Raw genomic sequence first — 26884 nt, forward strand, 5'->3', positions numbered from 1 at the left:
GAGAGTGGTCAATAATTAAAAGTAGGTCTGTGGAGAAAAAAAGTGCACCAAAGACCAAATTCAAAGTTTTCCTACTAAAAGTGTATGAAGATAAATGAGCAACGCCTATATACAAAATTCAAAGGACACAAACTAACAACGTTCACGGTGATTGGCTACTCTTTCCTCCAAAAAAAAAAAAAAAGGAATTTGCCTAATTTTAAGATTGTTTTAGAATGCAACCCTAACTATGCAGTTGTAACAATAGACCTTCACAACAACCTAGGTAGTAATAGTTGAAGGAAAGCAAAAAAAAAAAAACCACCACCTTTTGAACACACATATATAACGTCAATGGGAATGGCTGAGTGCTCAGCCCTTTAGAAAAAAATCAAACCTTGTTTAGGAGCCAACGCATGAATGTAGGAACCTATTTTTTAAAATCTTGGCCTCTGTATGTGTTGTGGTAAGACCTGAGAAATCTCTAGGTTGGTACATGAAAGTAGCAAAAATAGGAGGCAATACCAAAATCATGCCAGTTTTCTGCTCCATTAAGGAGTGATTACTGTACTAACATTGTCTAATAGAAGCCAAGCTTGGCTTCTATCACCATTACACTCAACCCTTAACACCACAAAGTTTATGCAGCTCTAATAGCCTTTTTTATGTGCGTCCAAATTAAGAGTTTGTGGCTCAATTGTGACCTAAAGCAATTTCCTGTGAATAAGCAGACAGTTGGCCACGATATACATTCAGCCTTCAGTCTCCTGTCTGACAATTTGTACCAATGCAGATTTTTGTTTCCTTTCTTTAGGTGGAGATCTGTATACCAGAACTAAACAAACCCATTTCAAATAAGTCATTGGAGTACTGCCATAATACTTTAAATCACTTTCCAAGCAGTAATCTAGAGATGTAAACTTTTATCCTGAATGCCAGTCGGCTGAGCTATTTGGTACCTTATACCACAAAGCCTGTGAACAATACAGATAGCAGTGACCCCATTATAATCTGAATCAGACAATATTAAACATTGAACCTGTGAGAAATGAGGCAAAACCACCCAATTTAATGTCACAAAGAATTCGAATGCAGGAAAAGTACATGAAATATTGAAATAGGCTATATTACAAACCATCAACATTGTATGAAACAATCTCCAAGTGCTGCTGGATGTAACCAAGGCAAATACATATTTGTAATAGCTGCTGCAACCCCTGTATGTCCCCTTCATGGAAGTTTAACTTTGTGGGTCTGCATAGCAACAACTCCACAGGCCAGTCTGCTGGACTTTCCTAGCCCTAACTCAACCCTGCCTGCATGTGGAGTTTTGCTTTGCAGCTTTCCCAGCCACACAGCAGAACTGTAGTGGGCAGATAGATTCAGGTGCATCTCCTGATGCCATCTTTTTTATATCTTTTTCATACTCCTCCATTATATGCATTGTATGTTTAGGTTCTTAAAAAGAAAGCCAAGTGGCTACTAAAAAGTGTAGTCACCATTTCACACTGCCACTGTTCTTAAATCCTTGCACCATCCCTTTTCTCATGGGTGCCAGTGTGCTTTGGGTATGCCTCGATTGGAAGTGCTGTAGAGAGAGGCAACTTCCCACAATACAAGTTGCTGGAGAAGAGTGTTTGCTATAGAGAGGATGATCACTTTGCAGCCCTGCTGGTGGTAAAATGTGTCACTATACCCAATATTACTGACAGGGTTAATGAGATAAAATTAGGGTTACCATACATCTGGATTTTCCCGGACATGTCCGGCTTTTTGGGCCTCAAATCCCCGTCTGGGAGGAAATCCCAAAAAGCCGGACATGTCCGGGAAAATAGGGAGGCCGGGGGTGCTCGGCCGGGCCGGGGCCCAAGCCGAGCTGAGCCGGAGCTGCCGGGGCCAGGGCGGGCCGGAGCCCCAGGGCCTGAGTCGGGCAGGAGATGCCGGGGCCAGAGCCTCTGGGCCTGGGCCCCGTGGAGTGTCCTCCTTTTTTAAAAATTAAAATATGGTAACCCTAATAAAATGGAAAATTAAAAAGTCAGTATAATGTAACCAACTGCTAGCAGTTAGCTCGTACAAGCTTAGGAATGTGATACAGCCCACAGCTGTTGAATTCAGCCTATTAGCTCAAGCGGTAAAGGCATGGGCTGTCAGTGAAGCACAAGTGTTCAAGCCCTATTGTTAAGGCAATCAGGAACTGTTACAATAACATTTGTAGGTCTAGCTTGTTTCTTCATGTGACTTGAGCTACAACATCAGTTCTGAGTTCTCAGGTTGTTTGTTTGGTGGGGGGGGGGGGGGTTGGGAGGGTGGGAATGATATAAAAGCTATGTGCCTCTATTAACACCATTCATTTAAGGAATTTATAAACTTGGCCCCAATCCTGCAAACACAAAATTACACCTATGCTTAAATGTTTGCATGATCAGGGGTTTGGTACCTCCCTGTTACAGAGATGGAAGAACCACAGAAACAACTTAGATCCAGTTAGATTAGGTCAGTGCTTCAATGAGTTAATCAATCAAGCCGCAGAGCCCTCTGACAGATGCGTACAGAGCTGAGACGTGAGCCAATGGGTCCTGGCTCCCAGTCCTGCACCCTAACCACTAGGCCCCTCTGCCTCCAGCAGGCGCAGGCCAGCAAAGCCGCTTGGCCAACGCGTTGCGCACAGCTTGGGTCTGCCCGGCTTCCGTCCCAGATGATGCCGCCCGCTGGCTCCCGCCCATCAGTGGCGCAGCTGAGAGCCGGTTTCCGTGTCAGCCGTCGCGGCTCCGGCAGATGCAGGCGCGGCTCAACGAGTCCGGCGGGAAGGGGGTAGCCATGGAGGAAGCGGCTCTAACTCTCCCCCGCTGACACACCCTGTCCCTAGTGTTGCCGGCCGGCCCGCCCGCCCGCCATCCCATTCGGCCGCCTCGGGGACAGTGTGCTGCGGCGGCCCCGTGTTTACCCCAGTTCTCAACAGGTAGCAGCGTCTGACGGCAAGTGAGGGTAGTGGCTTCCGGGGATGTTAATACGCATGCTCGGAGCGTTGGCGCATGCTCAGTAACAGCAAAGTAGCTGATCCTGACACTCCGCTGCCTCTCCCCAGCCCAGCTGGAGGAGCCATGGACAAAGCCGACAAGGTAGGGGAGGGGCGGGGGCGCTGGGCCCGGGGCGGCGAGCGCGCGCGCTGTAAACAACGAGAGAGGTTGGAGGTGGGGGGCTGAAGGGGTGTGCGCGAGCCGAGGGGTGCCGGGGCAAGGGGAGCCTGCGGGTGTCTGGGGGGATTATCAGGGATTTGCGGCAGCCGGGAGACAGAGCTGTAAACCGGAGGCGGGGGAGCGGGCAGTGCATCTGCTCACTGAGGGGGTTGGTGGGCACCGACTGCAGCCCTCGGGCCTGCACTCCAAGCAGCTGGGCAGGGAGGTGAGGGGGTTCCTGGGGGTTCAGGAGAAGAGCTGTAACGGGGGGCGGGGGGGTTGTGTGTATGGGCAGTTGGGGTGTGTGTGTAAAAGCTATTTTCTCTTCTCCCCCCCGCCCCCCAACAATCTCAAACTGGACTTCAGTCTTGAAAAGTTCTCTAGAAAACTAGAGCGAGCCAAGGCGTGGCGGGGAATGTCTTTTATTCGACCAGCTGCTGTTGACGGAAGAGAAAACTCGATCTTTTCATGTCTGTTTGGGGGTACATTTCACTCGTAAACAGGGATCCTGGAGTGGGGATGACAACACCCGCGTAACCCCCTCAGCCCGAGCCATCTTTCCCTCTGTTGGGCTGGGAGGCTGGAGAGGGTCTTGTGAAGTGTGTGTGGGGGCGTAGGTCTGACCCCATTTCTTTTTACCCACTTCCTATATTAACTTGAAATGTATGCAAGTCGGTGTTGTTGTTTGTCATATTCATAATGTTGTCTCAAGATTCCTTTCTGCTCTTTTCCCTGACGTGTTTCAAGTTTCTGGGGCAATTGAACTAAGTGAGATTTCATTTGACATATGCAAAATCAGCAGGAGAGACTTTTAAAAACATCCTCAAAACGAAGAATGTGTCATTTCCTTAATGTATGAAACATGTGGATTTGTTAAAATAATTGTTTGTTCTTGGGTTAGATGTAAGTCTCTAACATTCAGGACACCATCTAGCCTTCCCTGTCCTTAGTTTGTAGCAGATAAAAGGTTTAGATAACGCCTGAAACAACCCCCCTGCCCCTTTTTTTTGTTAATGCATTTAAGGGGAGGGTTGCAGAATAATCAATTTACCTTGTTTTCAGGGTCTTTTCAAGTTGTTGTTGTGACATGAATGAAGGCGCCTTTAAAATCTCACTCAATCACAATTGTTTAATGTTTTATTGATGTGAACATAGTAAAATCCTTCAGCACAAGAAGATGATTTTAAAAAATCCAAAATTAAAGAGTTCCTCTGTGTGAAACTTAATAAGATCTCTGTTACTACTAAGCTGCTCTTCAAGGAAATGTGTGTTGAAAGACCCTAATTGCAGGAATTCAAATATAGTCCAGTTATGACTTTCAGTTTTGAAAAATCTTCAGAAATTCTAGGGTTATCCTCTCAATTGACTTCATTCTAAACTTCAGTAATACAGTAGACATTGAACAAAGGGTTATTTTTGTAAGAATAATTGTTTCATTTTGTGCATAGTTTTTAAGGATCGATTGTTTACTAATCTCTACTGTGGTTAAATAGTTTGGGTTACTAATATAGAGAGAAACATGTTACAGAAAGTTGTTCTATACCCCTTATTCTACCCTGGGATTTGTTTCGATTTCTGTAATGGGTGTTGGAATGGTTTGGTTCTGTCAGTGCCAGAAGTTAATGTGTTCAAGTGCAGTTAAATGGTATGTTCAGATGATGTCTGTTGTCAACCATGGGTTATTTTCCTAATGTAGACAAGGTCACACTTAAGTTTTTTGCAGGTTTTCTGTGCAAGGGAGTGGTTGTAGGAAACAAGGAGAAGAGAAACAACTTCTTGTTTTTTTAATAAGATGATACTATTTTCAAATTCAAAAATTAGGATGTGTTTATTTGCTTAGAGCTATGCTTAAGGCCTTGGTCTCTATTAGGACAGTTGGGAAATCAAGTGGAATTGCAAAACATCAACTGTGGACATGTCCTTAATTATTTTTTTACTTAAAAACAGCCTATTTGTTGTCTGCTTGAACAAAGTGCAAGGAAAGTAGTGCCAACAGATAGTTATGGACTTATGGTTTTATTAGAGTGCTTATTACCCAAGTAAGTTGGATGTAGGTGTGCTGTTTTTGTTTTGTCCAATTTCTCGAATTGTGTTTCTCTCTTTTGAGGGTATGAACATTGGGAGATTGTCTATTATAGTGGAAAAAGAAGAGTTAGCCTAAACTCCAAGTTACACATTCTCTCTCTTCTTAAACTTTGAAGTAACTTAAGGATAATAGAAAGCTGTCCTTGCCAGAAGAATGTTTTATGTAAGGATTCTTATTTTCATATGACTGAACTATAGCCAGAACAAAGTCTTCAGTGTGTTTTAAAAGAGTCAGAATTGTTTTGCAACAATAGGTATGCATGTCCATAAGTCTTCTAGTGGCTATTAGGCAGATTTATTGTTGACCAATGGGAAAAGTCCCACTTAAGTAATGCTTTGCATTAATGCCTTTCCTGCAAGAATCTCAAGGCACTTGTACAAATATTAAACTTTCCAATATGCATGTGAGGGGTGTGTATGTGCATATACTATATGTATGTATGCTCATTTTACTGGTGAGTAGACATGAGGCATATAGAAGTTAAGTGATTTCCCCAAGGTCACGCTCCAAGTCAGTGAAAGCTTGGAAAAGAAATCAGCCTTGATTTCCCATTCCTTCCTCTAACTGCTGTATTGCATTACCTTTCCCAATGTACAAGTCCCTTTGCTTTCAGTTTTTATTTTTTTAAATTTCTCAGGAATTTATCAGTGTTTACAGAAATTAAAAATTAAGTGAAAAACAGTGCAAAAAATTAACTTCAGATTGCCACAGTTAATGCTGGGAGATGGGAGGAGAGAAAAAAGCAACAAAGAGAGAAACGTAACCCTATTAAAAGACAAAGTAGTTTAATATTGTGGTTTATTAATGACCTGTACATTAACAAAATGCACATAGATGCATGCGCACACATTCATGTGCATCTCTTTCTCTACATTACCTTACTTTAACAGACTTATTTGCACTCCTAGAATAACATTATTAACATGAATACATCTACTTAATGTATTGAATTTTTCTTAACATAATAAGTATTTTCATGTACCTGAGTGGCCCAAAATTTTGGTAAAAATCAATTAAAAAACCCCCAAATTACAGCTTTTGTAAAACCTGGGAATTTTTCAGTAAATATTGAAAACAAAGGGCCTTATCAATGTATGAATCTAACCATCTTGTGTAATTACATTTTCTTTTTCTCTATGTTGCTCTTTGGAAGACCCACACAACTGAGGAGAAATTGACTGGGCTACACCTTAGTACAAAATAATCACATTTGAAAAAAGACAAATGTTTTACTCTGATCTTTCAATTATGGTAATCTAAGTATTCAGGTTTTTTGTTTTGTTCATGTATGGATCCTGGCAAAAGTGTGAATTTTAAAGTGAGTGTCCCTTTAAACTAATCCTACTGCAAAATAGTATGATTCTTATTTTCAAGAGCCAAGGTGAGTGAGGTAATATCTGTTATTAGACCAAATTCTATTGGTGAGAGAGACAAGCTTTCAAGCCCCACAGACCTCTTCTTCAGGTCTGGAGAAGGAATCAGAGTATCTGAGAAGTTGGTCCAATAAAAGATATTGCCTCACCTACTGTATGTGTCTCAAAGAAATATGTAGCATCTCAGCCTTAATGCTATCTTGCCATTATTGCAGATATAACTGACTTTCATCATAAATGAGGTGGGGATTATCATGTCAACTAAAGAAAAACTTTACAACCAAAGCATACCAATTGCAACATCAAGACAGGTTAAAATTAGATTACTCAATGAATGAGTAGCAAACTAAACTGTCAACTTTATGTAAAACTTGTGCTGTGATAAAACAGGCAATCGTGAACTCATACCTGAACATGAATTTCAAATATATTTTCATTCTGCAGCCATAGCCCATTACTCTATACTGTGTTCTTTGGGCATAGTATCTTTTAAGGATGTATGATGGTGGAAGATCAGTAGGGGGAAAAATAAGTTCACAAAACATAAGTGTTTGAATGGAGACCAGTGTACCTGAGCATAATAGTGCTATATTGGAAATACAATTTTAAATCTGTCAGAGTATGATTATATTTCACACAGTATACAAGGGCTGTTCCTGATGTTATGCAGTTAGGCTGCATATTTACTGTTCCTTGAATACATGCCACTTAGAAGTCAAATAATTATAGTAACACTGGTTTCTGTGTTTGCAAAGTTGGTCTTAAAATAAATGAAGTGTGTGACTTGTCTGCATACTTAAGTTATTATGGAAGATTTGAAACATAAGATTCAGGAGCAAAATTGGAAAAACAGCTTTAAAAATTATAGAATCTATGTTGTTGCCCTACTATGTTTTGCAACCAGACTTCTTGTTTCCAGGCTTTAAATAGTAAAACAATCAACTTTATTCTGTTTCTCTGAAATGTAGCATATGCATCTGTTTTCTCACATTGTAGATGGTGAAAAAATATCTGAGTGCTAACATTGCTTTCCTAGATAGAAGACAAGAGATCCTATTTGAATGGGTAATATTGAATGCCATTACGTTACAATGAACAAAAAGTTTTCTAAGATTAAACATACAGTGCTATAACTATAGGACAAAGTTTACCAGTCTGGTCCTGCTAGTGTCATCTTCTGTCTTTGCAGCTGTTGATGACTACAGTAGCTCTTCTATAGAAGACAAAGGGTCACTTCAGTGTATATGCCATCTTGGTAGAGTTGTAATTGTTGGACTGAAATATATAATGAGCTACTGCATAATGTTTTATAAGTTAAAACTGAACAGCATCATGAAGAGCAAAACTCTCTTCCCTGTAAAATTAAGACCTGTTTTACAGTATTAACAACCTCAAAAGTTTAAGAATCCTGAGCTAGAACCCCCCCCCCCCCCAAATCATGAGATTTTGTTAGTGAGAGAGGAGATTGTGTATTTGGTCTTCCTTTTGACACAAAAATTGGAAGTGGTAAATAATGAAGACAGATTGCTGATTCAGAGCAATCTGGATCACTTAGTAAAATGGGCCAAAGCATATCATATGTGTTTTAATGTGGGTAAATGTATACATCTAGGGACAAAGAATGTAGGCCATACTTGCAGGGTGGAGGATTCTATTCTGGGAAACAGTGATTCTGAAAAAGATGTAGGGAGTTCTGGTGGATAATCAGCTGAACATGAACTCACAGTCTGATGCGATCCTGAGATGCATAAACAGCAGAATCTTGAGTAGGAGTAGAGAGGTTGTTTTACTTCTGTATTTGGCACAGTTATGACTGCTGCTGAAATACTGCTCCCTATTCAAGAAGGATATTGATAAATTGGGGGCCGGGAGGGGGGTCAGAGAAGACCCACAAGAATGATTAAAGGATTAGAAAACATGATAGACTCAAAGAGCTCAATCTGCTCATCTTGATAACTCTTAATCTTCTCTTTGTTTTGATTACAGTCTATAAGTATCTACAAGGGGAACAAATATTTAATAATGGTCTCTTCAGTCTAGCAGAAAATGGTTCATAATCCAGTGACTGGAAGTTAAAACTAGAGAAGTTCAGAGTGGAAATAAGGCATAATTTTTTGACAGTGAGGGTAACTAACCATTGGAACAATTTACCAAGGGTTGTGGTGGATTATCCATCATTGACCATTTTTAAATAAAAAATGTATGCTTTTCTAAAAGATATGTCTTAGGAATTATTTGGGGGGGATTTCTGTGGCCTGTATTATACACAGTCAGACTACATGATCACAATGGTCTCTTCTGGCCTTGGAATCTATGAAGTCAGAATAATTTTACAGATGTCTTAACAGGTAGAGATAATCTCAATGAATTGGGGACAGACTACAGAAAGCAGAGCCCTCTTTATAGGAAATCCTAAACTCCTGCCTTAGTCAATGATGTGTCTAATCAGCTATTTTGATAGTCTTTAGGGTCAAATGTAACAATGCCATGATCAAATGAATCATGAAAAGGGATGGAGTTTGGGGAAGGAAGGGTAAAGAGAAGAGTCATTTTAATGACCGTGTTCTACAGTGACCTGACATCAAGGAATGATCTCCATATTTCCACACACATTCCCTAAAACCCTGTTGGGAACACACTCTCAGCCTAAGACAAGACATTGGACTTCAGACACCTCACAGTTGTACAGATGAGATGGGCAGTGGCTAAAAAATATGATCTTCTCCATGCTTGAAAAACATTCTTGGAAATGCATTGCATTACAGAAGCTTACTAATTCCAGAATTCCTACCTAGGATACTTCCACAAAATACTTAGTTCTTTCTCCTGTCTCACTTAGTTTGTCATTAGGTTGATCGGAAGGGCACCTGGCTGTTTAAAAACAGAAAAAGGTGGTGCAAATTCACAATGGCAGTCTTAACGTTATGGCACTACTGATATGAAGTATTGTTCCATCTGGACGACAAATGACTGGAAAGCCTGTTTATGGTCCTGGTCAGTACTCATGTGGTGCATAGTATCTGGACCAAAACTGTCTCGTATTGCTGGGAAGAGCTAGAACTGGGATAACCATTTGGAAGTTCTTCGGCCATTCATGAACAGTGCTGCATTTGTATATCTAAATGGCTTGGCCTGACTTTATAGAAACAGGTTAGCTCAGGGATCTCAAACTCAAATCACCACGAGGGCCACATGAGGACTAGTACATTGGCTCGAGGGCCGCATCACTGACACCTTTTCATATAAAGGTACAAAAGCCCCCCCTCCCTGTCCCCAGCCCTGCCCCCACTCCACCCTTTCCATGAGGCCCCGCCTCTTCCCACCCCTTCCCCAAATCCTCGCCCCGCCTCTTCTCCGCCTCCTCCCCTGAGTGCGCAGCTCCCTGCTCCTCCCTACTGGAAAGTGCTAAGCGCCACCAAACAGCTGTTTGGCAGTGGGAGGTGCCTGGAGATAGGCAGAGGAGTGGGGGCGCGGTACGCTGGGGTGGGAGAGGGGAAGGAGGGCGGCAGGTGAGGGGAGCTTGGCGGTTGCAGAAAATAACTCCGGGGGGCATGAGGAGCTTGGCGGGCTGCAGCAAATAACTCCGCGGGCCGCGTGTTTGAGACCCCTGGGTTAGCTGTATATGAATGGAAATTGCTATGGCCAAGAGATCTGCTGTTTGTTCATGAGCTCTTCTCCCATTTTTGTTTTTGGGCAAATCCTGAGTTGGAGCTATTATGGTGCAAATACTTGGTAATTAATTAGGTCCTTTTGGACTATCATAAAAACTAAGAATTAATTCTAATTGGCATTCCCAATGTCACACAGAAAGTCTCAGGAAACTTAACTTGAGTCTCCCAAGTCCCATGTTAGTGACCTAAATTAGTGTAGCATTTTTCCTCTACATGAAGCATTGTGAGATGTAGTGAAGTTACTCAAGATGGTACTCACCTGTTCATTATCTAGTTGCCAAAAGTGCAGCTGATTAGCACAAAGATACTTGCTCTACTGTGATGCAGACTTTGGTAGATTAATATATAAAACCTACTAGTGGGCAAAGTTCATAATGTAAGCATTTTTGAGAACTGTTAGTAGTTACTGGATGATAGCTAGTCTGGTCATGTTCTGAAACACTATTACATGGTAAGCTCTTCAGGAGAATGCCCTTGTTTAATGGACATGATGGATGTTTGATTTATAATCCCGAAGAGTAAAGAGAGAAATGGAAAAGAGGATGAAGGTGATTCCTTTTGGTTTGTGATATTACACTTGAGAGGATGTTGCATTCCCACCAACCAACCATGATCTTTCCATAGGTCATCAACAGAGGGGAAAGAGGAGTGCTGTTTCCATGTGTTTACTTGTTACTGGTTAAATGGTTTCCTTAAAAGAATGTAAGGGGAGTCATGATGAGACTAGGTTTTCTCATAAAGACCGTACATTTTTTCATATTTACAACTAGTAAATGTGTCTGAACTTCTGTTTGAGCTGCTTTTTCTTACACCGGTCTTACAGTTTATTTTGGACTTCTAAATGCAACCTTAGGCACCTGATTGTTTAAACAGCCTTAGGCCTGCTAATACTTGTTAAAATGCATTTTCCCAGTGTAAATGTTGACTTGTGTAAATAGCTTGGTCATTACTTAAGACTTTAAATTGTCAGGTCCTTATATGGTTTAAAAATCTTCAATGTGTCAAATGCCGCAAGTAAAGAGAATCTATTAATGATTTGCAGAATAACCACTACCATTTGTTAACTTGTTGTTTAACCACTGACTTTATTAATGTTGTTTTTTTCCTTTCTTAAGAATGTTAAACTGTCAGCTGAAGTAGAACCATTTATTCCTCAGAAGAAGGGTCCTGATACACTTATGATATCTATGGCTCTCCCTAATGAGAGTGGAGGTGTTAATGGAGTGGAACCAACTCCTATTCCTAGCTACCTGATTACTTGCTACCCATTTGTACAGGAAAACCAGGCCAACAGGTAATTTGTGGTAGTGTTCCTATATGGAAAAAGACACTAACTTTTAAATAAATTTGAATTTCCCTTCTGTCAAAGATGTGCCTGGAATCAAGAAACTGGTTATATAAACACTGTTTTCATATAATTATTGGTAAGTTTGAGAACTCCCTCGCTGCAATTAGTTACTCTTCCGTCCCCTCCTGGGTGAGGATAGAGTTTCTATGACCCTGGGTAATGTTGTCCCCATTTTTCTCCTTTAATCCCTTCGATTCTTAGATTCCTTGTTCTTTCTTGCCTTGGTCAGAGGACTGACCACAGATCCTTCTTGAACCCATCTGCTCTACTCTTAAACCTTCCAGAGCCAGTCAAATGAGTGTCTCTGAATTGTACCCAGCCACCTCTAAAACAAGGTACTAAGAGAAAGGTGGTAGATCCCTAAGTGGTAGAACAGTATGCTGTTAGCAGTCTGAGGCCTTCCCATAACTAACTTTATTTGCACCGTGCATGTGCAAGACTGCATGATGCATTAAACTGAGTATAGGAAGGGATTAGAAACTAGAAACCCTTATTCAAGTCCCAGCTCTGCCATTCACTAGTTCTGTAGCCATGAAGACCCTTATCCTCTCTATATCTGTGTTCCTATGCAGGATGGGGGTAATGCTTTCCTACTTCATAGGAATGTTACAAGGCTTAGTCAGTGTCTGTATGGCACCTTGATATCTTAAAATGCTACAGTGTATAAATTGCTAAAATACTTAACAGTAGAGACCTTTTTAAATCCCACTCTTGCTATTATGACAGCGGGACCCATGGGATCCCAGTCCCGCTGCAGGGCTCTACACCTTTCCTGTGTAGGGCTCTACTTAACAGTCCCTTTACTAGGAACTGCACAATTTGCACAAATTGTTATGAATTTTTACCCTTGTCTGCCCCTCCTCTTTCTAACACATATCTGCAGTTTTCCCTACACAATGTTCTTCCTAGTCCTATGGAGAGGAGGGGAATTGGGCTCAGAGTTCCTGTGGGGCTCTTTTGGTTGTACTCAGCAATAGAGATTGGCCAGGGGGAGACCACTGCACTGCACTGCACTTGCTCTCAGTGCTTCAAGGAATAGAGAACTTACGTGAGTGGTAGGAGTCTGTCTTCATGTGCGCTCTCAAAGTCTGCATTAGGGAACTTAAGAGCCTGGGATAAAATGTGAGCTGATGGCTTGTTTTCCTATCAAAACATTATTCGTCCTGGATAAGTAGGTGAATGTCAGACTAAACTATTGCTACCATAGCTATCTGTAAATTTATCTGGTGTGTCTCCAAGTATTTAATCCATTTTCATTTTCTGATGTGTTGAAATACTTTGAACTACAGTATAAACAAACTATAAATATATATCAGTGCCTCTAATTTGAAAGTTTGTTATAAACAGCTTTCTGTGTTGTGGTGAAGATAATTTTTTCTTGACAATTATTTTGTCATAAGATGTTGGTTTCGTCTGGCCTATTCTTTTAATTGCTTAGTATAACATTAACATTCTTTTGCTTCATAAAATTTAAATCTTTAGGTTTGAACAGTTTTGTTTATCACAGTATCTTGTGTATTTTATACAGTGTCCTTGAATGCAGTTGGAATTACATTATTTCAGTCATGCTCTCAAAATATGTATTATTGCACACAAGGCATTTTTAACAGTTAAGCATTTGAATTAAGCTATTAAAAGCTAAGAGTTCATGAAACAGTTTGCACTAATTTCTTTTTCAGAATAAAGGATTGAGTTACTAGTAAACTCACTCCAATTATGTGTAACTATTCAGCAATTTTATTATTTTTCTCTTTTGGTTTTACAGACAATTTCCATTATATAATAATGACATCAGATGGCAGCAGCCAAACCCAAACCCCACAGGACCTTACCTTGCTTATCCTATTATATCTGCTCAACCACCTGTCTCTACAGAGTATACGTATTACCAGTTTATGCCAGCCCCATGTGCACAAGTCATGGGTTTCTATCATCCTTTTCCTGCACCCTACTCTGCACCCTTTCAGACAGCAAGTGCTGTAAGTACAGTTACAACCGAATGCACTGATCGCCCAAACCAGCCAGGCCAGGTCTTTCCATTATCCAGACAGCGAAGCAAAAGCAGTAACAGGGGACCAGCTGCGCAAAAGGTAAGCGTGTCATTGTTGAGCCCTAATTAACAGAGCAAATAAAAGAATCATGTGAAAACATCTTTGCACAAAAAATGAACTGCTTTTTTGTCCTATATATTCTTGTTCAACAGCATAGGACAAGTACGTATAATAAGATTTTTTTCTCTACCCTTGGTTTCTTCTGAAGCAGTATAACTTTATATAGTTATAAAGTATAACAGTGATGCTTTAATTTTGCATAATTAGTATTTCAAAGGACAAAACAAGATCATCCTATTGTGACTGTTGTACTATAAGAACCTAGATAGAATATCTGAAGGGTGATGCTGTTGGCTTTAGGGAGCTGGGAGACAGGTTGTTTGAGGGTCGTATATGGCCAACAGCTACTTCATTGAATGTTGTTGACTGCCACCTAGGATTTTTTTCTCTCTAGCTCTTGGATATTGCACAAGTAATTTTAAAACAGTAGGTCAGTGGTTTTCAACCTTTTTTCATTTGCGGCCCCCTAAAAAATTTCAAATGGAGGTGCGGACCCCTTTGCAAATCTTTGACATTGTCTGCAGACCACAGATTGAAAACCACTGCAGTAGGTGATCTGTCATGCCAAATGCACTAGGCTGCTTACATTCAACAGCATTTCTGAGGGCTTTATTGGAACACATTTTAGGTACATATATGTCCTAAGAAGCACTGGGTATATTGAAGAAGAAGAAGTCCATTAATATGTTGCACTTAGCTAAAAGGCACTCTGCTTGTGTAGTCATTTGCTTTTGTAGAAATATATTAATTACATTAAACTGCAACATATTAGCATCTAGCATTAGTTGCTTAGGTAATAGTCTCCAAAACGGGGTGGCTTACGGTATAATATAGTATTTGTAGTTCCTTAAATAAGCTGCATGGAAGATATTGAAAACTTTTTTAAACTGATAGATGCTAGAATGTGATCCAAAATAGTATTAACCTTGTGAACTACTGGAGAACATTACCCATAATACCTTGTTTCAAACAGGTGATTTCTGTAAAGAATCTGTTATTACTTTATAAAAATTGTAATAGCACTAACCAAATGATTTTTAACTGTCGTATTTAAATAATGTCTCATGTATATATTTGATTAATCTTTTAAAACAGCAACTACAGTTACAGACACACACAAAAAGCAAAAGGGTTCCAGTGAAAAGTGTGGCGATCCAAAAAGAGACCAGTGCATCAGGCCCTGAGAACAGATCAAAAATTGTGCTGTTGGTTGATGCATCTCAGCAAACAGGTAAGATGTCTTTTTTGTTGTTGTTGTGTGTGTGTCTGTCTGTTAATTAACTGGAACTGCAGCCATACCAATCATGTTTTCTGATCTAGTCAGATCATAAGTTAAAGAGGGTTGGACCTACAAGATGGCTAATGGAGAACTTTAAGAACCAAAGAAGTGCTGTTGAACAGTGGTTCTCAAACTGGGGCCGCCGCTTGTGTTGTTTACTTGCCCCATTTGCAGGTCCGGCCAATCGCGGCTCCCACTGGCCGCGGTTCGCCGCTGCAGGCCAATGGGAGCTGCCGGAAGCGGCAGCCAGTACATCCCTCGGCCCACGCTGCTTCCAGCAGCTCCCATTGGCCTGGATCAGCGAACCGCGGCCAGTGGGCGCCGCGATCGGCCGGACCTGCGGACACTGCAGGTAAACAAACCGGCCTGGCCCGCCAGGGGCTTTCCCTACACAAGCGGCGGCCCCAGTTTGAGAACCCCTGCTGTAGAAAACAAGCGGTTGACTCATTAGTTGGCATTCTTTACTCTCTCAGAACTGAATCAGTGCCACATCATAGGAATGCTGCTGGAGACACACAACTACTCGTAATGACTAAAGGCTCCTTAACCTTCTTTGGGAAAGAAATATTGGGATACACCACTAGTGGCCTGATTAACTTCGACTTGGAATCTTATCTTCCTACCTAATTTCTCTAGTAACTTTAAATTGTACTGTATGGTTTGCTTCCTGTCCTAAACTGTAGTTGCATTGTCTTTGAGCTGCTGTCACATTTCATCTGCAAAATGACAGCCATCAATGGCAGTTGTGATCCCAATAGAACAAATTATGATTATCTGAAGGCCTCAGAGGTAAGAGAGGGCACCCAAAACCTTTAGATGATCAAGGGCACTGGCTCTGCAGACTTTGAAGTCCCCACTCATGGAATCTCAATTTATAGACTGACAGGTGACTTCTCTAGGACTAAGTTCTGCTGAGTTGAGTTGATATGGAGACTCCAGCTAGCAGTATTTATTAGCTGAAGCCTATGGTGTTGGAGTTGAAAAGACACTCTCAGGACTTGTAAGAAAAAGATGTTTGTAATCACTATTTAGAAAAACTTCCTGAAGCTTGAAACTGCAGGGGGTTTTTTTATGAACAGAAAATCTGCCCTCGTTTCTCACCTGCTCATTCAAACTTCTCCACTGTGTGCATTTAATTTGTTGTAAGGTTGCTAATGAATGGTAGGCTGCAAACACTGATTTTACTTTTAGTTTAAGGTAAGAATTATATTTATAGAAATACTGGTAAATTTTGGGGCGGGGTTTGAGGAAAACCCTTGTAAACAATTAAATGGACTCTCCAGATAGCTAGAAAGGTAGGTATTGTGTGTGTCAGACTTGTGGCAGGACTGATAATTGGGCTCCTGATATATTTTTGGTGGAGGCTGATTGTCAGAAAGCTTGAAATCTTGAATCTGTAAACATTCTATAGCATGTAGTAAGTCAGTAGGGCAGGTGTGATTTATCATCTTGAAACTTTAATCAATTATATGACTTAACCAGATAAAAAGCTAAGTATTGAAGGTTTAACGCCACTTGCTGCAGAGAAATAGTTCTAAACAAGAGCTATTAATGGCATGACAGTAAGCTTAAACTTTGGTAAGATTTGGCAGGCATGTGTTAAAACTGGAGCTTATCATTTTATCTAATACTTCATATAGTCTTCCTTTCCACGGCTGTTTTGAAGGGAAACAGTCAACATCAAGTTCAAAAAATGACCCTACCTTTTGCAAAAGTCTTCCTGTCTGGCTGCCTGGGGCCTATATGAAATGAATGGTAATCTGTGTGGTTTCTAATGGTTTCACGCTAATTAGAACTCTTGTTGGCAATTGCAGCAGATACCCCCACTGGACTAATGTTAAGGCACTCTGGGAGGCAGTGTGGAGAAATTGCATTTCTGGTGTCTTCGCTCTATCTGTTCTTTGGCAAACTTCTAGTGGCATCAATCTGGAATTTTTCAGGAGTACTAAAAATCACTGTGTTGGGAGAAGGATAAATCTCTTCCAAGAGTGGTCTTCAAAACTTTTTTTTTCTTCTCTTTTTAGAGACTAGATAGAAGAGCAGTTCTAAAAACCACACAGTGCATTGGATTTGATACAGAAAAAAAATTATTGCAAGGTTTTCTTCATAAATTCAGCTTTATGCATCTTCTGGAATGGTTTTTCTTCACTGTCGTTGCCTGTTCCACTTCTGCATTTAAAGCAATAATGGCAAGAATCCTGCTGTATGAATATTCACAGACCCAGAATGCAACTTAATGAGAATTTTGGCTTGACAACCTACATGGTGTTACCTAACTCCCTTGTTTTGAAGACTCTTGTTGTTGGCAACAAAACCTGTTTGTTAGCAAATCCCATTGCCAAAAATAGGTTGCATCTTGATCAAGGGATTGGTTAGTACAACACAAATAGATCTGGTAATAGTCTGAAAACTGAATCTTGCTGCTTACTTCATCCAGCACTGTCAGTACATTTCTCTTTTTACTAGTTTGAAACTACCTGGTGCTAAGATTTCTTTTCAGTAGCTTTTGTGTTTTCATCACAAATGTTAATGTATCATTAGTAATATTTTCTGCTTTCCAACAGCAACACAAATGGCTATACTTTTTGACTTACAGATTTTCCTTCAGAGATAGCTAATAAGTCACTTTCTGAGAGCTCTAATACAATGCTATGGAAATCAAAAGGCAGGCGAAGACGTGCATCCCATCCTGCTGCAGAGTCCTCCAGTGAACAAGGGGCCAGTGAAGCCGATATTGACAGCGATAGTGGTTACTGCAGTCCTAAACATAGCAACAATCAGGCTGCTGCTGCCGCCATGACTTCAAAAAATACAGATTCTGGTGCAATGAATGTAGGTGAACATTTGTGAAGTGCCAAGGCTGCTGTTGGTTGCTACGATAATAAAAATATTTTACTAAAATGTTCTTCCTTCCTTTTCAGATTGTAGAACCATCAATAAATGCAGGTATAGCTTTTTTTTTAACTTGAAAAAAAAATCTTGAAGCTGTCACATTTGCTGTGTCATAATCTATCTTTATTTACATGTTGCTAAGAATATTCCTGTGTCCTTCCTAAATCATTCAGCATAGCCACTACCCCATGCTCCTTCAAATCTCTTCTCAAGACCCATCTGTACTGTCACACTGATGATCAATTGCTCAATAATAATGAATAGGCAGGTGGCCTGATAATGATTCATTAATTGCACTTGTCTCTACCTAAGCTGGGGGGGGGGCGGGGGAGTTGAGGCTTTCAGATGATACTCTCAGCTAAGAATACATGCAACCCTGTGTTTCACACTTGCTTCCTGTTTCCTTCCCCGTTGTGTTCTACCTTACTTGTCTTATTTTGTTGCTATTTAGAGCATAAGCTGCTTGGGTCAGTGACTTTTATTGTATGTTGTACAGAACAGAAAAAGGAAGTTCTTATCCTGATCAGGAGTTTTGAACCCTACTGTAATAATAATGAAAAATAACAAGAGGAATTGTACTAAATTCAGCCCTGAAAACAGTGGGCAGAAAAGCCAATTGGATTGGCTCACTGCATATTATAGACAACTATTCTAATGAGCCCACTATTGCATTAGATGTTTACCAAGATAATCAAACTTCACTATTGGCAGTTGAGTGCCTGTGGCTGAATTCTGTTCTCAAAAGCAGATTTTTTTTACCAAATTCTAGAAATCATAATTATGGAACTGAATTTGTAGCAGAGAAGAAACTGTTGCAAGATTCACATCACACTTGGTGTGATCTTTTACTTTGAAGTGACAAATATTCGGTAGTGTATATAATCAAAGTAATACAACTTCTGCTATACTTATTGACTTTTCTTTCATATATTTTTATTTTGAAACTTCTATTTCTTTCAGCTGCCATAAGTTGGACTAATGTAAATTCCCAGGCAACTCAGAAAAAACCTTGGATAGAAAACCCTCATTCATTTTCCAGAGGTGGAAGACCAGCTGAACAGAGAAATAGTTCACAGGTACCTTTGTGTTTTAATTTTAAAACATTATTAATCTCTTGTAAATTGCATCTCTCAAATTATTAAGAATTAACACACAGTAAGCAATGCATTAAAATGAAAATGGAAGTGGAAAGCAAGCTTTATATCATGATTTAATCACTCTATGCATTCTATTTATTGCCTTCGTACTTTGGCTGCAAGTACACATTTGGCAATATTCTGCCTAAAATCTCCAGTTAAGGAGGGTCTGTTTATTCTGGGCATGTCAGTAGTGTGTGAAATGGAGACAAGTCTGGAAAGTGTACCATTTAATAACAGAATAATAAGTGCAACGATTTTCAGGTACTATATGGACAATTTAACAGATGCTTTAAACGACGAGTGGAAAATGCTTCTACTTTAGTCTTTGAAAATTGATCAAAATATTTGGGATTTTTTAAAGTTACAAATTTGTTATGGCATTTACATTCTCTGTTCTCATTCTTGTCAATTTATTTGCAGCCATCATGATATATTATATTGGTGCCTTTTATATTGTCAGCATTTCCGTTACATTTTCTTTATGCTGCTCTGGTATCTAAGTAGATGGTTTTAAACCAAAAATTGTTCTATGCTAAAATTTGTGCAAGGTCTTGACCTAGCATGAAATTCTTATAAAACTTTACTTAGGAATGCTAATAGATATGTATTGGATAGTTCCCACAAAAAAATCCTATATAAAAAGAGAATGCCCTTTTTAACTTGGACCGTCTTGCATTTTTTTTTGTTTTTGTTTTGTTTTGAAATCTGAAACAAGCTGCTGTCTGTGCTAAGGCAGCAGTCTTGCATCAGGATCCAACAGCACAGACCTTCATGTGTGGCCTAAAATGGCCACTCATTTGCATTTAGACTGGAGGTATTGGAAGCGAAGTATGTGTACACAAGAAAATATTTAGTCTTGTTTGGTGCACACTGGTGGGTTCACTATTTTCTCTCCTTTGTCAGCAAAAGTGTATGTCATACATATTGCTAACACAACATTAATATGTATTAAGCACATGGTATAAATATTGTACATATGAAGGTTGAGCAGTTATGCCAACTAAACTATATTGTTTTCCCCACAATGCTGTTCACTGGTATATCCCACGATACCTTGGAACGGACAACTCAGCATTTAGCATAAGCGGATAGGAAAACTGTCAAAGACCAAATACATTGATACTCTGTGCTCGTTCAAGCTGCGGGGGTACCTTTACGGACCAGTACCTGGAATGCTAGTTAGTATCCAAAACAAAGATCAGAAAGGAACAAAACAACAAGTTAAGGAACTGGTACAGACTGGTGGGTTGAATCTGGGGGACGTATGAAGTGTTTTCTAACTGGTAAGCAACCATTCTATAAATACAAGCAGTCTTTGGGTGTATCTTCGAAGTACACCTTATGCAGAAGGTGAACATGCTGTTAGATGATAAGAACAAGGACATGTACAGTGTCTCCTTTTTTTGTATTGTACTGTTTTGTCTTTAGATAATACATTTGACTAGGTTTGGTTATTTGGGCTCCTGAACATTTTCATAACGAATCAAGTGTAATCAATCACTTAGCTATACAGTTAATCAATACCTTAATCTTTGTGTATGTGAAAATTGGGACTATAGAAGTTGACTGCCCCATAATCTTCTAGGAATACAGCAGTTCTCAGTTGTTCTAATCTATTCTAGTAACTTGAGTCAACTCAAGTTTTTCTGGCCACAATTTTACATGGACTGGTGCTTTTGGATAATCTTGGGGAGAAGGAAGAGAACTGGCTTTCTTTTACTCCCACAGATATTTCACATCACTTTTATTTAATCCCACAGACTAAGTGCCAAGTTAAGCTCAGGGAGCTATAAAATACACCTCACTTTGCCAGCCAAGCTCATTGCAACTGAAGGAGGAGTTGATCTTCGAACAGCTTCTGTCCTTTGTTCCACCAAGAGGGCGGATTTAATTTGCACCCAGGTCCATTGGCAGTGAGAGCTCAGTCAGAAAATGGTCATGTGTTTGGAATCTGTGGCATGCTCCCTTTTTAGCCAGCCCTCCCATGCCTAGCACTGTGCTGAACTTCAGCCTTATAAATGGAGTTTAAGGAGTTTTTATGCATTTGCAACACAGTTTCCTCGTGCATTTCCCACCCCCAAGGTACCTCTGTGCACATTCATGTCCTTGTAAGCTTCCTGTGAACGTAGCTCTTTCTGCACATAGGGTGGCTTGTGGGATTGGCTTGTGGGGAAGGTGGGGAGGGTCCAGTAAAATAGGTTTTGTGAGGTTTTTTTGGTCTGTTTGGTCCAACCATGGTCAGTTAAGAGAAGATTCTGAGAAGTCACCAAGTGGCCTCTTGTAGTTACCTCCTCTTAGTTCCCTCCGAAAGGGCCCTGTTAGCAAACTGTTCCTGCAGTTTGGAGAGCAGGTAAGCAGCTATTTTTGAGATGGATACAATGCTCTTAATTTTAAAAAATGTGTATTGTACATGTTCAGCATGCCATTATCACACTTAGTTCTCATCGCTGCACCTTAAACCTTCGCCAGCTTAAGGGTAAAACTCTGAAGTCAGCGGCGGATTTGCATCTCCAGTGCCAAAGTTCACAGCGTCACCACTCTCATTTTACTAGCTCATCAGGAACAATGTTTAGCATTGCGTATATTTAGATGTTACATCACAATGGCTCTTTCAACTCATTTTGTAACTGCCTCAGTTCAGTCTTCAGTTTTAATATTCCTATGTCAACTATTCAGTGGTAGAACAACCTTAGCATTTTGCAGAGTGCAAGAAAAACAGCATTATCATATAATAATACCTCTATGTGCCCAGCCTGAACAGCTGTATTGGAGGGCACATGTCAGGAAAAATACATTCAGTTGGAGTATTTGGTTTCTATATTCAAAACTATTTTAGCAAGAAAAAGGTCTACAAAATGAGTGAAAGCTGATACTCTTCCTTATAATTCTTGGTCTCCAATATCAGAGGAGCCCACAGAAGACCACAACTGTGGTCTTTTAGATAAGGCCTGTCCTGTTCACTGGTATTCAGAAGGAGTGGAAGCTCAGATTATTTCATTCTCACGTCGCCTATTCTGTAATACTGAGGGTGAATATGAAGAGTTTAAAGCGGAACTTTGAATGTCTTTGCTTCTGTTACCTTGTGTAACTAATTGCATATGTATGAGAAGCATATAATGGGTGAATTATATCTCCTTCCAAATGCAAATATAGAATTTGAAAAGGTTTAGTTCATTCCATAAAAGTTGTTGTAAAAAATGTACATTGCAGATATATACTATGTATGTAGGTGTTGCTGAAATTAATTCATTTGTAATATTTATTTACTCATGTTAACAGTTCAGCTGACGAATACTTTTAAAGGGATGCTGTCTAGTCATAGAACAGTAACAGTTTACATGAGTGCTTATAAAAAAAAATTTAGTTTTCGTTCTTAAACTTTATCCTGTTATTTTCAAAAAGATCAGTCAATTTCACTTTCTTTCATGCATTAGTGTAGTATTTCAGAGAAGGATGAAATGTAAAATATAAACAATCAGCCTTAGTGATAAAAAATAAAATTAAAATTTTAATATTCCAAAGAATTTTTTATCTATGGTCCCACCTGTAGTATATGATTAGAATTATAAACTCTGCCTTTCAATCAAATATTTTCATTTTAAAAAATGCACACACCTCATAGGTAATGTAGCTTATTTTGTAAAAATCAATTTTAACTGGTCTTTTTTTCCATTAGTATAATTGAGTAGCTAGCATGAATGCATTACAGATCTATACCACTTTTAATTCTAAAACACTAAGAACTCTATCCTTGATTTGTAAGTCTGGTTTCAGATGCAGGGGACAAAGCACATCTTCAGAAAGAAGGCAAAAACTTCAGAAGCGACACGAGAAGCCTTTAACCACAAGCCAATCAAGCAGAGCAGAACAAAGTCCCGAACCCTTGTACTTTGAGGTATTTTTTTTGTGTTCACATCACTGTTAGAATTTCAATATGACAAGACCTAATAAAACATTGAACTGGTGATAGTTGCCTCGTGACATCTCTTCTTGCTGAAAACTAATTCTAAAGTTCCACAATGTGATAAAATACACTGATTTCTCACAATACTATATGTATTGCCTCTGTAGTTTAGGTCTACTATGTGTACTTTCTGATTTTATATTAAACTCAGTTAAATTTTGAAACTAGTGTAGTAGATTTCCAGTTTACTTTTTGCTGCAATTTTTATAGAATGTAAAAGTTAACTAAATTCAGTGCTTTTCTCTAATATTGCAGGGATTTCTTTAACATAATATACTACTCAAAATATGTACAGTATTATTTTTACCATTGGATACATGTACTGGATACTTCACTTATAGCCTTGGCCATTCAAGTTAATAACCTTGGTCTTTTGGTGTGTGGTGGGTTTTTCCCCAAGTTGTAGGGCAGTGTGACTTTTAATCCTCAATTCTTCAATTAGGATGAAGATGAATTTCCAGAGTTAAATAGTGACAGTGGAAGTGGCAAAGGTGGTAACATTCAGCAAAAATTTTCACCAAAAGTAGTAAGTAAAGACTTTTTTTATTCTTGATATTTATTTTTAAGATGAAGACCGTTTCTGATTAGTGTTACCTGAATTTGCATTCCCCGTTTGCATGAATCTGTCTGGTCTATTGCAGTATTTACAAGGTCAGAATGGTGGAATTTTTTTAAAAAGCATATACAACACACATTACTATAGACTTCGTTATGGAAATACTTTTCCAATGGTCTTTTAACTAAAATAGCAATGTCAGAGAAAACCATATTGTCAAGAAGCCAAGACTTGGATTCTCCCCCTTCTCTCTTCCTCCCCCCTCTCCCTCCATTGCTACTTTATAACTGTGGAGGAACCACATGTGTATAGAATACCTATTTATTTAAAAAATGAATTGGTCGGAGAAAAAATTCATTGGTAAATTACATAAAAAACATCATCCCAGAATGATGTTTGCTTTTTTTTGCAATAGTGTTACACTGTTGACTCATATTTAACTTGTGGTCCACTATCACCCCCAGATCCCTTTCCACAGTACTCCTTCCTAGGCAGTCATTTCCCATTTTGTATGTGTGCAACTGATTGCTCCTTCCTAAATGGAGTACTTTGTATTTGTCCTTATCGAATTACATCCTATTTACTTCTGGAGAAATGGTCTGATCATTTTGAATTGTAATCCTACCCTCCAAAGCACTTGCAACCCCTCCCAGCTTGGCAAACTTTATAAGTGTACTCTCTATGCCATTATCTAAATCATTGATGAAGATTTTGAACTAATCCCTGCGGGACCTCACGCGTTATGCCCTTCCAGCATCACTGTGAACCACTGATAAATACTCTCTGGGAACGGTTTTCCAACTAGTTTTGCACTCACCTTATAGTAGCTCCATCTAGGTTGAATTTCCCTAGTTTGTTTGACATGTAACATGTCTCTCACTATAAAGATTAAGTACTCCACAAAACTAATTTAGCTATATCATCATGCATACTGTGACTTATGTCACAGCTGTATGTTACTTGTTTGATAGGTAGTATATCTGCTAAATGGACTAGTTCTCTACTTTGCATAATTCTTTTGCTACTGTCTCAGATAAATAATTCCTTTTCTATTTTAACAGCTTGTAATTATGTTTATACTCTTTCTTCTGCAACCTTAGCTGGATGATTTACCTGAAAATTCTCCAATCAATATAGTCCAAACTCCAATTCCTATTACAACCTCTGTACCCAAACGTGCAAAAAGTCAAAAGAAGAAAGCCTTGGCAGCAGCACTTGCCACAGCTCAAGAATATTCAGAAATAAGTATGGAGCAGAAGAAACTCCAGGTCTGTTACATTTTCAAGTAGTAATTGCTAGGGGAGGAATAACCATCATCAGACAGCATTCCTTCATACACTATTATAGCAATAATGTCTGTTTAAAATAGATGCTGTCTTCTGCTGATCATTGATAAAAAGACATAAAGGTGAACTGTGTCTTGTGTTCATGTAACAGGAGGCTTTATCCAAAGCAGCTGGGAAGAAGAGTAAAGCTCCCGTGCAGCTAGACTTAGGGGATATGTTAGCAGCGCTTGAGAAACAGCAACAAGCAATGAAAGCCCGTCAGCTCACCAATACAAGGCCCCTCTCATACACAGGTAATTCCACATGCCCACCCGTTAGGGTTGCCACCTGTCTAATCGCGCAAACCCAAAGATCCTTGCCCTGCCCCTTCCCTGAGACCATGCCCTGTCCGCCCCTTCTCCGAGGTCCCACTCCCTGCTCACTCCATTCCTCTTCCCTCCGTTGCTCACTCTCCCCCACCCTCTCTCACTCACTTTCACCAGTTTGGAGCAGGGAGCTGGGGTGCAGGGTGCAGGCTCTGGGAGAGAGATGAGATGTGGGGTGCAGGCTCTGGGAGGGAGTTTGGGTGTGGCTGGGGTCAGCTTCTGGGAGGGAGTTTGGGTGGGGGTGCAGGCTCTGGGAGGGAGATGGGATGCGGGGTGCCAGCTCTGGGAGGGAGTTTGAGTGTGGGAGAGGGTGTGCGGTCAGGTTCTGGGAGGGAGTTTGGATGGGGGTGCAGGGTCGGACTCTGGGAGTGGGTTTGGGTGCGGGCTCTAGGCTGGGGCAGGAGGTTGGGGCCAGGGGGTCAGCGTTTACCTCAGGCGGCTCCCGAAAGTGACCGACACACCCCTGTGGCAGCAGCTCCTAGGCGGGGGGCCCAAAGGGTCCCCGCGCACTGCTGCCCACAGGCACCCCCCCACACACAGCTCCCATTGGCTGCAGTTCCTGGCCAATGGGAGCTGCGGAGTCAGCGCTTGGGGCGGGGGCTACAGGGATGTGCCGGCCGTTTTCTGGGAGCGGTACAGAGCGAGGGCAGGCAGCCTTAGCCCTGTTGTGCTGCCGGGGGCCACCAGGCCCTTTTAAATTGCCCGGGCCCTTGGGCAATTGCCCCCTTTGCCTGAACACTTATTAAAGTGCTATTGTATAAAGTACTATGAACCGCCTCTGGGAAATAAAGGAACAAAATGCACTTTTTGTATTCCCTAATTTGCAAGGAGTCTTCCATTCATAAATACTGACCAGCAAGGTTGTATCTAACAAAGTGCTGTAAAGAACTTTGATGTAGGCTTCATTTTAAAATGCATTTTTTTTTTTGGCCTGTTGCTATACAGTAAAATCTTTTCTTCCAAATAATGTCAGTTAAATTCTACCTTCCTTCTTAATTTGTTGTATTATTATAACTAACAAGTATTTACAGATTACATATTCATGTCTAGAAAAATGATATTTACATGTCATTTGAGACAAACTCCATTTTACTCTTAAATGTGATGTCTAGCCTTCTTTTTCTCCTGGAATGAGTAGTCAGTTTCCTAAAACATGAGGCTAAATTGAAGAAATATGTAAACATGAAAACATCAACATTTGGTGATGTACCTTTCTTGTCATAACCTCCCCCTTCCCTTGCAAAAGGAAGGAAAATGTACTTGGTGAGAATTCGTTAGTGGAAATTTTGAAAGTGTCTGGGCTTTCTTTCAGTAGTATCTTTTAGTGAGACTATCTTTCTTGCCTACATTTAGTTGGCGGTGGTGCACCTTTTCATACCAAAGAATCTACCAACAGAAAGTCATTAACTAAAGGACAGCCATCTGTAGGTTGTCTTAATCCTTTGGACTCAACTGCTCCAAAAGTAAAAAGAGGGAAAGAGAGAGAAATTTCCAAACTAAAGCGCCCGACAGCACTTAAAAAGGTAAACCATGCAACTGTTTTGGGACTGTCTTGATCCAAGTATCAAGATTAACAAATAACCATGACTAACAATTCTCTTAATAATGTTTTAGTTGTGGCCTAGTGGGATTGGGAATCATGAACTCCTGAATTGTGAT

At 40.1% G+C, this 26884-nt stretch overlaps 1 protein-coding gene across 16 annotated transcripts in view; it reads left to right on the forward strand.

Moving 5' to 3' along the window:
• Positions 1 to 2519: 2519 nt before the first annotated feature.
• The window catches only part of SECISBP2L (SECIS binding protein 2 like), a 36630-nt gene continuing 12265 nt past the window's right edge, over positions 2520 to 26884 (forward strand). The window contains exons 1-13 of one of the 16 annotated variants that reach the window (XM_065558158.1): positions 2524 to 3098; positions 11401 to 11579; positions 11835 to 11968; positions 13399 to 13723; positions 14840 to 14975; positions 17620 to 17855; positions 17945 to 17969; positions 18876 to 18991; positions 22818 to 22949; positions 23461 to 23544; positions 24675 to 24842; positions 25012 to 25153; positions 26579 to 26748. In XM_065558158.1, the coding sequence (XP_065414230.1) occupies positions 11928 to 11968; positions 13399 to 13723; positions 14840 to 14975; positions 17620 to 17855; positions 17945 to 17969; positions 18876 to 18991; positions 22818 to 22949; positions 23461 to 23544; positions 24675 to 24842; positions 25012 to 25153; positions 26579 to 26748 (1575 nt within the window). In that variant the 5' untranslated portion in view covers positions 2524 to 3098; positions 11401 to 11579; positions 11835 to 11927. Of the gene's footprint in view, positions 3164 to 3526; positions 3638 to 6337; positions 6560 to 7610; positions 7680 to 11400; positions 11710 to 11834; positions 11969 to 13398; positions 13724 to 14839; positions 14976 to 17619; positions 17856 to 17944; positions 17970 to 18875; positions 18992 to 22817; positions 22950 to 23460; positions 23545 to 24674; positions 24843 to 25011; positions 25154 to 26578; positions 26749 to 26884 lie in introns of those variants that run through there. The other 15 variants (XM_065558160.1, XM_042841821.2, XM_065558159.1 and 12 more) reach the window with 15 other exon arrangements.

This window comes from Chrysemys picta, chromosome 10 (genome assembly GCF_011386835.1).
Source record: "Chrysemys picta bellii isolate R12L10 chromosome 10, ASM1138683v2, whole genome shotgun sequence".
Taxonomy (NCBI): Eukaryota; Metazoa; Chordata; order Testudines; family Emydidae; genus Chrysemys; species Chrysemys picta.